The sequence below is a fragment of the Ambystoma mexicanum genome, chromosome 2p (assembly GCF_040938575.1).
Source record: "Ambystoma mexicanum isolate Mex_15411 chromosome 2p, UKY_AmexF1_1, whole genome shotgun sequence".
Lineage (NCBI taxonomy): Eukaryota > Metazoa > Chordata > Amphibia > Caudata > Ambystomatidae > Ambystoma > Ambystoma mexicanum.
Window position 1 is genome coordinate 416,416,236 of NC_090923.1, and position 14,893 is coordinate 416,431,128.

Here is a 14,893-nt window from a genome sequence, read left to right on the forward strand (position 1 = left end):
AGGTCTGGTAGGGGGCGTTGGGTGGGTGGGTGTGTGAAAGTGGCAAACATACTGGTGTTTGGGGAGGCGCAGCGATGGGATGCCCCTGCTAAGAGCTGGAGGTGCCAGCTTCACCAACCTCACTGCAGAACAGTGGAACAATCTCTCACACAAACAGAGCAAAACCCTCATAAGGGGTCTTCTGCAAGCAGCTCAAAACCATCCTATTTTCTCAGGACACCATAGCTGAATGAGACCTAGACACTAGCTTCCGCCCTCACGTACCGTTCTCTGCTACTCCTGTACCACCCCCTTGCCTCTGCCTACACATATAGTCCCCATGTACCACTATCTCTGTATGCATCTCTCCATCTCTCTCTACACCTCTGTATCTATGTAACCGTATTGTTTTAATTGAGTATCTCTGTAACCACTCGCTCCAAGTGCTATCCGTATAACCAGCACCCTGATGCCTTGGGGCTTGGCGCGCAATACAAATGTTAAGTAAATATTTAGAGGCTGGCTCCACCCATGGATGCAAATGGCAATTGCTCTCCTCAGAAAACATTGTTCATCTCTTCTACCCTGTACGTCTTTTTTGCATAAAAAGCGTTAGCACCTATCAGGTTTCCTGCGTCTTCTGAAAGTGAGGGCTCTGGTTGCAGAATAAGCCCTGGTAGGAACACCAGTGGGAATGAATGCAAGCAGCGCCGGCGCACGGGGTTTACGCCGTGCTCTCTGTTGCTGTTAAAAGCGCAGACCGCCTAGGCACCACCGGGCTCCGATATGACATGAACTGGTAGTCTCCACATTGACTTTCTTGCTCTAACAGCCTAGGTCTTCCAAGCAAATATTTCCCCGTTGCCACTTGCCACTCACCCGGAAATCGGGCCGCTTGCTGAGTGACAAACGTCACGACCGTGCACTGCGGTCCCCTGCTTGGGCCGTTTCAGATCAGGGTCTTCTAGGCGTGAGAGTTAATGTGCAGCCACCCACCTTGGTCGCGCAGCCGAAGAGCAAACTACAGACCAGGCCTAGGGGGAACTCGTCGGTGTTACAGTAAATTCAACACTACATTGGATTTTGGTTCCTCTGCAAATACTGCGCATGTGCACGACAGACATTTTTACTGGCGTGATTTCTGTTCCCGTTAGACCCAGTCATAACGATCCAGTGCAGTGGGAGTGGCAGTTTGCCTGACCCCGGGATGGCCGCTGATCCAGACGTGGTTACGCCTACGCTCGAAGCCTGATTCGTCCTCTGGTTTCCATTTGTCGCCGGATTGGGAGGCGTGACCTTTTGACAGGGAGTACGGGCTGCTGCTCTGTGCCGGCGGTGACTGTGAGAAGGGCGCAGCAAGGATAGAGGGCACACAGTGAAGATGGCGGCCGTCAAGAAGTTTCTCTCAGCTGGAAAGGTGAGCGGTGGATCAAAATCCCGCAACAGCAGCCGCCGCTGCACCCAGCATTCCCGCGGGCCCACAGCTGACTATAAACTGTCTCTTGTGTTTCCCCCCAGGATCCGCTGTGTGCACTGGTGCGGAGAGGTTTCCACGCGACCGGACCCCGGGCCGTTCAGGTAGAGAGCGAATATGCATGCCCCCGCTCCTTTCTATGATGCAGTGATCCAATCTGTGTCATTCTGTAATATATGATTGCTCGCATCATTTACTACATCGTCAGTCACCGGGCGAAAATAAGCCAATCCAACTCTCTCTCTGGTTTTTTAATGTTGCTCACTGTAGGCGAATGGGTGCACTCGCATAGGGGTTTATATGTCATATAGACAGTGCCTCTGTCAATGAAGTGGAAGCACAGGTTTCCAAGGCTGCGCTTTACCCGGCTGCCCGTCTTTTAAAGTAACAGTCAACAGCAGTAGGCATTCCTTGTTCCCCATAATACTAGACCCGGCTGCCGGTAACCTTCAGTGCACTCAGGAGTAGGGAAATTTGAGAGCGCGTTGTCGCTGTTGCATACCTTTTCCAGTTATGGAATATTATTTTACAAACTATTTTCTGAGACTTGTAATCCTATATATATATTTACCTTTTAAAAAATGTTTTCAGGGCTGCAAGTCATAGCATGGCAAAACGCATCTCCAATGCAATGGGGCATGTTTACATCTATAAAGCAATGCATTTTGGACTTGCAGACTTAGTTTGGTCCCATAAGGCTTATAACTTGATAACAATGATGGTGAAATTGTGGACCAGAACCGTAAACTTGGTTTTAATATCCAGTGCAGGAATGGGGCCGCGTTCGGGAAAAATCTAGAGAAACCAATTGCCCAATTATGACCTGCAATAAAATCATGCAGTCCAAGCCAAAATATGTGAGATGTGCTGTTGTCCTGGGTGCAAAATCACCTGTACCCAGCTCTAGGAACATGAAGTGCAGTTTCTAAGGTGCCAAGGATGTTTGTAGAATTTCAATTAAAATCGAGTTGCCATAATCGGTTCTTGACAAAACCAATTATTGAATTGAGGTCATATAATTATCAGCTGAATCCTAATTTTTCACATCTCTTAGAGCAAAAAGTAGAACATTTGAGGATTTTGCCAACACAATATTTTTGAGCGGTAAAGGGCATTTAATCATACATATAAAAAGACCTACCATTTGGCAGAAATGGTAAGTTCAGCAGAGGACCCAACAATTCTAGAATTAATAAACCAGTTTGTAAATAACATTTTATTAGAAGAGTTAACAAATAAAAGGAATTCTCGTTTTTAGGTTAAAAAAATTGCAAAGACATCCAAGATTAAATCTCTAAAAGCAATTACATACTTGTTGCAAATAATATTCAGTTGAGGTTCAAAAATAAATCCATGTCATCACACTATTAATGGAATTGCTCCCAGAGTGAGACCATGGGGAACAAAAAAATATTCAAAATGTGAAGTCCCCATCACAGCAGTTTGTTTTCGGTTCAACAGGAAGGAACACAAGGCCTCCAGTCCCAATTCAGCAAGATAACCTCTGGATCAAGATCTCGTGTTCGATTGTGTTGAATGCTGCCGACAAATGTATTCGCACCAACAAACAAGAACCTCCATCATCCAATATCCGGTAGTTATCATCTAAAATATGCAAAGTAACCGTTTCTGTGCTACAGTCTGATCTAAAATCATACTGAAATGGTGCAAGAAGATTCTGTTTGAATATCCAATCATTCAATTGGATGGTTACAACCTTCTCCAAAACATACCCAAAAATGGCAGCGATGTAGCTGATCTATAGTTGGACAAGCAATGTATATTCAGGTCAAGTTTTATTCAATGAAGGAGAAACGTGCCATGTTTCAGGGTGCCCGGAAAACAACCAGTCCTAAGAGAATGATGTATCAGTTGTAAAAAGTAAGGAAGCCAAACTTGGACGTGTTCTTTGACAATAGAGGCTGGGAATGGGTCATCCGAGAAGTAGCTTTAGTCTTATGTATTCTTCTAATGAGTTGAGCTCCACCAGGGAGTAAGAAACAATCCCACATTGTATTTGTTTTGCAAGATAATGGGGAATAAATACTACAATAGCTTCTCAGGCAATAAGCGATAAATAAGAGCATTTTGCAACACGCATTCATACCAGTCTTGACACTGTAAAACATATTTCTCTGCTTCGGTTCTGCCCCCCTTTGGCTTTCATTGTATTAGTGATTGTGTCCAGATCTTCTCTCATCGTGGCTCTTGGTGCCCAACTTTGCCTCCCACGTGGGTCCAAGGGCCATTTCTGCCCTCCATGAGTGAAGTGTGCAAGCGTATGTCGTCTCCAGCTTTGCAGTCATTTTTTTCAGGCTAGTTCCTACCTCTTTAAAATACCTTCACTCGTTCTTTGCATGCTTCCTGGTCTGATACATCTGCTCACTACAGAATACTCCCCAACACTTTGGGGAGACTCATGGCATACCTTGGCGCCATTTAAATGGCAACAGTGCGCAGTATAATATTCAGTAATCTTACCTACCTACTGCAGCCTGCACAATCTATGAAGAAATAGGTCTTTCTGGAGGAGGCCATAGCAAGAAATGCGACCCAAGGACACTTTGACAGTGCATATAAACGAACGTATGACAATGAAACTGTGTCCTAGGCAGAAGAAATGCATCTTCTACATTGTCGAGCAGTGGCAATAATGCTGGGACCAAAAAACCTCACCCGGTATGCTGACTTTGTCTGGAAACGTATCATACGCTTTCTGTTTTTTATATATATTTATACATGTACCGTCTCACATTAATACCGTATTCTGTTAAATGCATACCAATGTATGCAGCCCTGCAGGGCCCGACATGTAGCAAAAGGCCCTATTACTTGTAGTGTCATGATGCCATTAGACAATATGGACAATTAAAACTCAAATGGGTAACATTTTTGCACAAAAAGATATAGCATTACTACATTAATGAATGGAGCACCATTTATTAACCTGTAAAGTTGAAATTCTTGATTTTATATGAACTGTACTATAGATCTAAACACACTACTCGCGATTGTTCAAACCGTTGATTTCATGTGTTTGCATGCAAGCAAGTTAGACTACTAATCTGAGTTCAGCAGCATTTGATTGATTAGGGTTTGGCTAATCTCAATAACATGAAAGCAACCATTCACATAGTGGGTGTATCGGCCACTTTTACTCCCTACCCGAGGCAAATACTCCCAATAAAGTCAAATGGGGAGTAAAAATACTACCATCAAAAAATAGGAAACGGACACATCTTGTCGCATGCTTTCACCCACACAGCTCCACGGATATGTTTGGACTAGGAGTGCATGTAGTGCCAGAGGAGAAAACTGCCCAATCTCAAGAAGTAAACTAATATCTTTTAATGTCCATAGATAACTAGCTGCAAAGAAATATGTATTGCAAAAATATATCTGTTTTACAGCTTAATTTTTCTTGCATAGAGAATACTCCTGGGAACAAAAATATAGGGCACAAAATGCTCACACTTCAAAATCTTAACTGGAGAACTACATGAAATGGGCAATGACAAGTTGCAAATTACTAACTGCAGTTTCCAACTCAAGGAAACTTAAAATGTTATTGAAACACATTTGCACCCTTGGGACGAGCTGTTTTTTGAGAAATACTCAACCAGTCTTGTAGTTTTTCTCATGCTATAAACCAAGAATTACGTTATGCAAAGAAAATAAACAACTGGACGAGCATCTTCTAAATGGCAAGCAGCATACGTTTTTGTATGTAACTGTGGGAGAGAGTGCAATCGTCATTGTGGTAATTCTGGTCATAACATCTTCTAATAAATTGGGAGGGAAGACCTTCCAATGAAACTTAAATTTGCGGTTATAATCGTCTGGCCAAAAACATGCCCCTTACGGAGTACGACCTGCAATGATTGGTCTGAACCACATCCTGTAGGAAGAGCACAACCGCTCAGATTGGTCTTAAATGAATTGTAGGGTTCTTGAGTACTCTGTGTGCGAAGATGTCTCTTTAAAAAAGATATATATATATATATATTGTAAACATAATGGTGGACTCAGGATCTGCCAATACCTGAAGGGCAGCCCAACCCGCAGGACTCTCCAATAACCCTGCCAGATTGGGCACTCTTATGCAACTCTCGGAGTGGAAGAAAATGAGCAATCGTTTTCCCGTTGAGGTGACATTAAATAACCAATGCCGAATAGCATAAACAAATAGAAGTGTTTTCCAACAAATTATATGGAAGAGTGTCTGCTTTTTTTTTTTTTGCAGAGTCATGACACATGTCGATTCAAGCCATGGTCGCACTTGGACCCGAAAATGGGCCTGGGCACTTAAAAAAAAAAATATATATATATATATTGGCACGCTCCACGCCTCAAGCCATCACCCGTGAATCATGTCAATTCACGATTTACATAAAATGCTACTTATGGAGAGTTAATGCGTAATGATCAGCAGAGGCATGTAACTAGGGGGATGGACTGTGGAGGAGGACACTGGGCAGCGACACAATATATGTTAAGTCTGGCACGACACTTCCCAGCACAAACTGGAAGGGAAGAAAGATGCATTTCTGAGATGATATTTGCTTTGTTCGAGTTAAGGCAACACAGAGGCCAGTTCTGATGTTTACTTCATCACTAAGTGCATGCATTACAATAGAATAACTTTGGTAGCACGCAACTCAACTTTGGCTGCAAGAAGGAGGTTGCCACCCTCCTCTGTGAGGGGTGCACTATTGCCATCCGGATCCAGTCTGTTTCAAACGGGCATCACAGCCTGGCAAATACAGCACCCCCACCATGCAGGAATATTCAACTGCTCACACTCGCATGGAGACAGTATGCTCCTTTTGAAGAATGTTAGGCAAGATTGTATGCAGTAACCCTGTCTGAGACTACACCAGCCTTGTCCTCTTGGCAATAGGGAACCCAACCTTTGGTATAGGGCTGAACTACACAAGTTGGTAGAGTGACTGAGCAGCCAGACCTATCTCAAGAGGGGTCAATGTGAGCTGTAGAGGTGCAACATAGAGATTCACAGTGACGACAAGTATTCAAACACAAACAAAAGGACACCCTATGATAAAACACTGTGTGAACCAAAAAGAGGTTGTTGGAATTTTTTCTTTCATATTTTATTGGAGAAATGGGCACATCAGCATAATTTAGTGTAACTGCCTAAAATGAAAGTATTCAAATAACACTTATACTCGAGGCTTCTTATTAAAATAATGTATTAATTTAACAGTCAGTTTTGAAGTAAGCCCTCTTTAGAAAGGGCAATATTCTACGATACACTCCTTCAGTTTCAGTTAAGTAAGTAGACGCACACACTTTTGAGATGTCACACACGCACACATACATACACATTTCCTACTCCCTGAGGTGACTTCGATAGCTACGACACTGTGGACATTAATATATCACTTTTACACTTAAATGCAATATTGAGGTTGTGGAAAAAGGAAATGGTTAGGGAAAGAAACAAAGGTTAACAGTTATCTGAACAGGTGAGCACTTTACAATCCCCCAATGAAGTATAGGTTAACCCTTTCACAGCTATAAAAGTAATTTATGTATGACTTTTTGAGCGACAGCAGAGTCAGAAGAGTCTGCAGGGAGCCAGCACAGCCAATGTCAATTGAACAAAGTCTGGGGGAGCTGGTGGATAGCACGAAAGTCTTGCACAATGTTATAGAGAGTTTGTAGAAAAGAATTACTGTAGGACCACGAGCTGGGAGGCTTTTGAGAAAGCAAAGATGCAAGCAACTCTGCAAAGGGCAGCTAATGCAAGTTGCCAGTGAGAGCAAGCAAGCTACAAACAACAAGAGGTAAGTACCCCCAGTTAGACTTTAGCTTAGGTCTGAAGAAAAGGATCCAGCTGGCTTCTATTCTGGTTGCAGTCCTGCAGTTCCTGTGTTCCTGGGCCTCAGTCGTGGGGACAAGAGGGAGGACGACTGTAGGATCCCTGCACGGCAGTTCGAAGGTCGGCGGCGGCAATGGGGTTACTCCATACAGGGGCACTTTTCAGTTTCAGCTACTGGCAAATAGCACCACCGTGGTTCTTGGACACTTTGTGGGCTCCCCTTGCTTTTGGGGTCCAGTACTCTGTTGAGGTGGCTCAGAAATGTGCTTATTCCTCTCTACCATAGAGACCCCCAGCAACTTTGCTGGATTTTGAGGACTTTCATTTTTAACCCGGAGAGAGTCGGACCCTTTTTCCCACTCTCTCGTATTTTACTGTCATTTTGAACACTGTTTCATTTGGTTGTGGAGTCTGACAAACTCCATAGGCATAGTCGTTTACATTGTGTCTCAAAGCACCTTCAGTGCAGTGACACAGGGAAGTCTTTCAGATTTCCCAAATATTTAAATACCTTCTCTTGGATAAACTACTGTTTCCAAGAGCAGTAAAGTGAAATTAACTTAACTTGCACTTGTAACTTTCTAGACCCAGCACACACTCTTCTTACAATAGGGTGGGGGGGTGTAGTTAGTATTCTTTGTCTAGCTTCTCATGTAACATTTTTATGTTACCCTTTCCACGATGAATGGCTGGTGGCAGTGGTTTTTCTTTTTACTACTGTTGTGTGTGTTTTTACCGCAGGCTGCGTTCGCAGCCGCAGTAAAGCACCCATGGGTGCCATTTGTCACAACGGCCCAGTCTTCTTTTTTTACAATTTTTTTGTGGAAAGCTCCTTCTTAAGATTTACTCTTTATGCCTAACCATGTTTGGTCCCTTTGTTCGTTTTTTGTCTTTGGCAGGATTCACAAGTGAAGCCTGCCTCTGGCACCAGGGTGTCTGGCGGGAGCAGGAAGCGATGGAGGTGCCGGAACACCCTGTGCTTAGTCTCCTAGGAGACAAGAATGCCTTCTTAGGTGATTGGCCGGATGGCTGTCCGGCAAGGACAGCCACCCTGCTGGGTGACTGACAGCTGGGCTGAAATGAATGGGAGAAACCTGCATAAAAGGCGAGGCTTTTTGGCTTGGAAGACAGTCGACCACTGGACTAAGGAATTCGAAGAAGAACTTGGAAGAGACGCCTGCTGCAACTCTGGACCGTTGGTTTGCCTGTTGAAGCCCTGCTGCTGTGCTGAAGCTCCCAATTCGTATCGAAAGAGAAGTCCTGCAAGGACGACTTCTCCCTTTTGAGTTGGTGGGACCAATCAACTCCAAAGTAAGCCACCTGGACACCCTCTCGAAGCTGGTTTAATTTTCACCACAGTTGCTGCTGGAACTGAATAGCCAGGGAGAGGAACACCAGATCGTGTGTGTTGCTTTTAAGCTGCCCAAGAGCTCCAGGCAGATCATCCAGACTCCCAGGAAGCAGGACTGACCGAGTTTTAGCCACCTCAACAGAGTGCTGGACCCCAGGTGCAAGGAAAGCCCATCTCGACAGCCAGGAACCACCGTGTTGCTATTTGCTGTAGACGCGAGGAGCTGAAACGCCAAAGTGCCATTTGTTTGAAGATCGCCGGTTGCGGTCGGTGACCATCCCATTACACTGCAGGAGTCCCCAGAAGTCCTCCCTCTTGTCCCCACGACTGAGGCACAGGAAAACCAGGATAAGCAGAGCTGCGCAGGAACAGAAGCCATCTGCTGCACTTTTCTTCAACCTGCTACTGTACAGCCTAAGAGAACTTACCTCTTGTTGTGCCACCTTGCTTGATCTCAGTTGAGACTTGTCTCGGTTGCTCTTGTAAAGTTGCTTGCATCTTCTGCTACTCACAGGCCTACAGCTTGTGACCCTACATTTTGATTCTACCTTTGCTACATAGCCTGTGACCCTACATTTTTGATTCTACTTTTGCTACATAGATTTCTTAAACATTGTGCAAGATTTTTACTTCCCTGCAAGAAGTGCTTCAATTAACCTTGACCTTTGCTAACTTAACATTGGCTGGCCTGGCTCCCAGAATGACTCTTCTCTGCTTATGTTTTGCCTTCCTTCCAGGAAATGGTTAACTGGCTTTGCATTGTTGTCTTTTTGAATGTACATACCTGGTTAAGAATAATTGTGTGAATACTTGTCTTATTCTGAAACCTCTTTTCTTCGACACTCCACACGTATATTCTAAATGCAACAGTGATATATTAATGTCCCCAGCACCCCAGCTATTGAAGTCACCCTAGGGTGTAGGTTGTGTCTGTGGGCCATCCCAAAGGGGTATTTGCTGATTTAGAAAACTAAGTGTGTATTTTTGAAGTGTATTTGTTGCATCACTGTTGCATTTAGGAGTAAGTCAAAGGAAAAGTTTATTAGAACATACAAGAGACCACAAATCTTTAAGCAGGTAATTACTTTCAGATCCCCCAATAAGTCATTCAGTGAAACAGGTTAAGCCAAACTCAATGGGCAAAAGTCTATATGAGCTGAAGCACTTCTTTGCAGGTAAGAAAAGTCTTTGCACAATGTTTTTAAAAGTCTTTGAAGAAAGAGAAGAATCCATGTAGGGCCACAGGCCGTTAGACTTGTGAGTAGTAGATGATGCAAGCAACTCTACAGCAATGGGTAAGTTCTCTCAGACTTTTGCAGTACCTTTTTGTATTGAAGAAAAAGTGCAGCAGATGACTTCGGTTCCTGAGGAGCTCTGCAGATCTCAGTTGTGGGGATGGTCACCGCTCGCAACCGGCAAGTGTTTCACCCCGTCGTGTCTATCGCAAATAGCAACACTGCGGTTCCTGGCTGTCGCAATGGGCTTTCTTTGCTTCTGCGGTCCCGCACTCTGTTGAGGGGGTTCAGGCCCGGTCAGTCCTGCTTCCCGGGAGTCCGGAGGATCTTCCTGAAGGTCTTGGCCAGCTTAAAAGCAACGCACACAATCTGGTGTTCCTCGCCCTTGTGTTTTGGTTTCCAGCAGCAACTCTGTGGAAAGTCAACCAGCTCCGAGAGAATGTCCAGGTGGCTTACTTTGGAGTTGATTGGTCCCACCAACTCCAGGGGAGAAGTTGTTCTTGCTGGGGCTTCTCTGTAGATAAGAGTTTGGAGTTTCAGCACATCAGCAGGACTTCACTGGGCAAATCAGCGGTCGAGGAGTTGCAGCAGGCATCCTCTTCAAGTTCTTCCTTTGTCCAGTGGTTGACTCTGCCTTCCAAGCCAAAAGTCTTTTATTCAGTTCTCTCCCATTCATTCCAGCCTAGCAGTGTGGCTCTCCTTGCCGGACAGTCAGACGGGCAATCGCTACAGAGTGCATTTGGGTCTCCTAGGAGACTAAGCACAGGGAGTTTCGGGCACCTCCCTCACTTCCTGCCCACCCCAGACACCTTGGAGCTAGAGGCGGGCTTCACTTGTGAATCCCGCCAAAGGCGAAGCGAACAAAGGGACCAAACTGGGTTTGGCCCGCAGAGTAAATCTCAAGAAGGACCTTTCCACAAAGAAATTGCGAAAAAAGAAGACTGGGGCAATTTCTTTTTAATAATTTCTTTTTTTTTTTTAAGAGCACATTTTATTGCAATTTTTGCGATAATACAAAAACATACAAAACAACCATAAAACTACATACAACTGCATACAAAGGGCAGAGTAGTACAATCTGATATGATCGGAGTATAAGCGGATGTGGAGACACAGTTGTGAGAAATAGGTACAAACAGGTCAGCAAATGGCCGTTTACGTATTAGTCGTTCTCAGGCAGCCTCAAAGAGTGACGTCATCGTTCGTGGCCTTAGCAGAATTGCGCAACAAAGCTTGTTGTCCATTCTGGATCTGAGTTATATCTGTTCCCATTTACCCCAGATTCTATCTGCTTTGCCCGGACAGCCTCTAGCTTGATAGACTCGGCGTTCCATTAGGATGATGGCGTCCACATCTGACATCCATTGGTCATATTTCGGGGTAACTTCCGAGCCACACAATTGCGCAATGTTCCTTTTGGCAATTCCTGTTGCTGACGAGAGAAGAAGCTTTTCAAAGCGAGACATGTCTACTGCATCTTCAATGCCCAAAAAGAGGAGTTTAGGGTCTGTTGGGATCGGACCGGACATTACTTTAGTGAGTCTTTCGCTACACTTATGCCAGAAGTAGTGTATACGTGTACATTGACGGAGGGTATGATAGAAGGCCCCTTCTTCCTGTTTGCAACGTAGGCATTTGGGGTCGGTCGTTTTGCCCCAGTTATACAAAGCCACTCGGGGATAATATATCCTATGAAGAATCTTCAATTGAACGAGTCTGATTCTTGCGGAGATGGCAGAGTCTCTAGGATACATCAGAGTCGGGATCCAGTCCTCGGGTAATATTGGGCCCACGTCGCATTCCCATTTCATCTTCAGGTTCAGCAGCTCTTTTGTGGCAAATAGCGTTGTACATAGTAGACGTGACCTTGTTGTTCACGCTGTCTATATTCCTTTCCATAGGCGTACATTCCGGCATGTCCGCCATTTGGGCCCTATGTATGGTGAGGGCATGTTGTAATTGTCCATAGTGGAAGTGTTCAGTGTCTGGGAGACCATATGTTGCCACGAGCTCGGGGAACTGTATCAACTGATCGTTCACGAATACCTGCTGAATGGTTAGTATGCCGGCTGTTGCCCAGTTGGGCCATTTCAGGAGATTGCTGAGGCTTGAGGTGAGCATTGTTCCAGATGGGTTGGACTGGGGTAACTTTGTTGTCCCATCCTAAGTGTTTGTGTACTTCCTTCCACACCAGGGCTGTATGCGCCACTATCGTGTGTTCAGGAGGGCGAGTCTGTTTACAGTAGAGCCTTTCAATCGGGGACATGTCGTGTCGTGCAGCTAATTCAGCTTTTATATGGGGAATGGACGGGTCTTTGTGCAATATATCATCGACTGTCGCCATCTGTGTCGCCCAGTAGTAGATCTGGGTGTTTGGAAGTCTATTCCCCTCTCCCAGACTGAGCGTTGGAGAGTTTTGAGGGCAATCCTCGGGTGTTTCCCACCCCAAAGGAGTTTACGTGTTGTTCCATCTATTCTACGGAACTCTTCGGTGGGGACATGGAGAGGGGCGTTTTGAAGGATGTATAAGAACCACCGGGGTAGGGCCAGCATCTTAAATAGCGCCGCCCTGCCTAGCAATGTCAGTGGCAGTGCTTGCCAGCGGGCTGCATCTTGCTCGTATATCTTACTAGTGGATGCAGGTTTTGTTTTACATAGCTATCCAGCCCATTGGTGATTAGAATGCCTAGGTAACGGAACTGAGTGGTTTCTACTTGATATGGGAAGCCCGGTGCTGGTATTCAGTCTACCCCTTTTACCAGAAACAGCACAGATTTGGACCAGTTTACTCTGAGTCCACTGAAGATTCCATATCTAGTCAGTAATTGCGTGACCACGGGGCAGGAGGTCGCTTGGTTGCCCAGATATACTAAGAGGTCATCTGCATAGAGGGATATCCTATCTTCCCAGTTCGGCCCCCATCTGAAGCCAGTCAACGTGGCGGTGTCCCGGAGAAGGACTGCCAGTGTTTCCATTATCAGTGCAAACACCATTGCCGAGAGCGGGCAACCTTGTCTGGTTCCTTTCCCTAATCGGATATTACGTGAGGGCCACCCATTTACTCTGACCTCCGCCGTTGGATTGTTGTAGATGAGTTGCACCCATTTTATGAACGGTTCCCCAAATTGCATCTTGCGCATTATTGCCCATAAGCCCTCCCAGTAAACTGAATCGAATGCTTTTTTGAAATCTTTGGCCAACAATGCAAGTGATTGTTGCAAAGCAGGTGCTCTCTCTAGCGCCAGGTGCAGCCTGCGAATGTTTATTCTCGTGGACCTTTGAGGCATGAAGCCGAATTGGTCAGGATGGATCAGTGACATAATAACCAATTGCAGCCTGTTGGCTAGTATTTTGGCTTCACTGTTGATTAGGGATATGGGTTGGTAGGAGGTGCATTACTCCGGGGGTTTGCCCTTTTTGGGGATCACTACGATGGTGGCTTTACGGAGGTCTGGTGGGAGTTCGCCTTTTGCCAGGGAGTGTTCAAACATGTTGAGCAAGTGCGTGGGTATATCTAGATGGTTCAGCTTTTTCCAGATGTCAAGTGGGAACCCATTGGGACGTTGGGGGTCTTGCCTGTTTGGTGTTGGGCAATGGCTGTTGATATTTCGTCAGCCGTAATTTTGTTGTCTAGAGTGGTAGCTTGTTCTGTGGTAAGTGTTGGGAGGTCATAGTCGTTCAGTATGGTGCTGACTGCAGCGTTGGTGGGGGGGTTTGTAAAGGTCCTCGTAGAATTCTACAAAGCGCTCTGCAATCTCGGCATCGGAGTAGACGAGCTCTGTATTCAAGGTTCTGATGCACTGCACCTTCTGTTGTCCTTCGCGCTTCTCCAGCCACGCAAGCATTTTGCCTGCCTTTTCTCCCGTCTCGTACAGCCGTGCTTTCATGGCAATGTGTGCCTTTTTGGCACAGTCCAAGGCTAAATTGTGGAGCTTCTGCTGTGCCATTATAAGGGCTCCGTTTGTATCCGGGGTGTCATTGGCAATGTGATCTAATTCCTTGGACGTGACTTCGCTTTCGGCTTCAGTGATTCTCTCGCGTTGTACCTTCTTCGTTTTTGCTGAGGTCCATGAGATGATTTCACCGCGTAAGACTGTTTTGTACGCTTCCCATAGTGTGTTGGGATTGTCAACCGAGCCTGCATTCAACTCAACTCCAAATAGTCGGAAGTAGCTGCCTCCATCCTTTCCTGACGGTCCGGGACCCCCAAGTAGTAGGTGTTCAGCCTCCACAAGGGGGGCGGTCGTGGTCTTGCCGTTTCCAGTTCTAGTACCAGTGGGGAGTGGTCAGAGATCCCCCGTGGGAGGAAGGATGCGCTGGATACTTTATGAATATTTTGGCATGGTAAGAAGAAATGGTCTATTCTGGACATCGAGGCGTGTGCCCCAGAATGTAAAGAGTACTGTCGAACCTCAGCATGCAGGTCTCTCCACGCGTCACACAGGCCCAGTGCTGACGCGAAGGAAGCCAATTTGGTGATGGTGGCGGGATTCCTGGCTCTCAAGTGCGTGCGATCGAGGATATTGTTCATGACTTCATTGAAGTCCCCTCCTAACACCCATGTGTCTGCGGGGTTTGCTGCCAGGATGGGGGTAATTTCGGTTAGCAGGTCATTAAGGAGAAGTGGCGGGTACACTGCCATGAGTGCCAGGGTTTGGCTAGCGTTGCTTGGATGTGTACATAGCGGCCTCCTCTATCTTGTAGCATGTGCGTGATCACAAGTGGAAGTCTTTTGTGGATGTTAGACGATCCTCTGCACACCAGTCCACTACACATCAGAACACTGCACACATTCCCCCCACATCTCCTCCCACGGTTCGAGGCTCAAGTGATTCGGTGAAACCAAAGGACCGAAAACTCCGTACCAGCTTTGGTGTACGGGCTCGACTGCAGCCCTTTCTGCATTGGCAATTGCCTTGGAGAACGTATAGCAGAAGGGGCGGCGTTATGTCTTCACGCCGATCACGTGATCCAGTGTGGCGTTCCTCACGTGACCTTGTGAGACGTCACAT

The 14,893-nt window shown here is 45.9% G+C and overlaps 2 protein-coding genes across 5 annotated transcripts in view; one reads left to right on the forward strand and one right to left on the reverse strand.

The window, feature by feature from the left end:
* Positions 1 to 1,070, reverse strand: part of KCTD6 (potassium channel tetramerization domain containing 6) — a 46,706-nt gene extending 45,636 nt beyond the window's left edge. The window contains exon 1 of one of the 4 annotated variants that reach the window (XM_069643763.1): positions 976 to 1,070. The gene's annotated coding sequence lies outside the window, so the exon portion shown is untranslated. Of the gene's footprint in view, positions 1 to 858 lie in introns of all 4 variants that reach the window. The other 3 variants (XM_069643761.1, XM_069643762.1, XM_069643760.1) reach the window with 3 other exon arrangements.
* Positions 1,071 to 1,141: 71 nt separating this feature from the next.
* Positions 1,142 to 14,893, forward strand: part of PDHB (pyruvate dehydrogenase E1 subunit beta) — a 64,410-nt gene continuing 50,658 nt past the window's right edge. The window contains exons 1-2 of the mRNA XM_069643759.1: positions 1,142 to 1,396; positions 1,498 to 1,557. Of these exons, the coding sequence (XP_069499860.1) occupies positions 1,361 to 1,396; positions 1,498 to 1,557 (96 nt within the window). The 5' untranslated portion in view covers positions 1,142 to 1,360. The remainder of the gene's footprint in view (positions 1,397 to 1,497; positions 1,558 to 14,893) is intronic.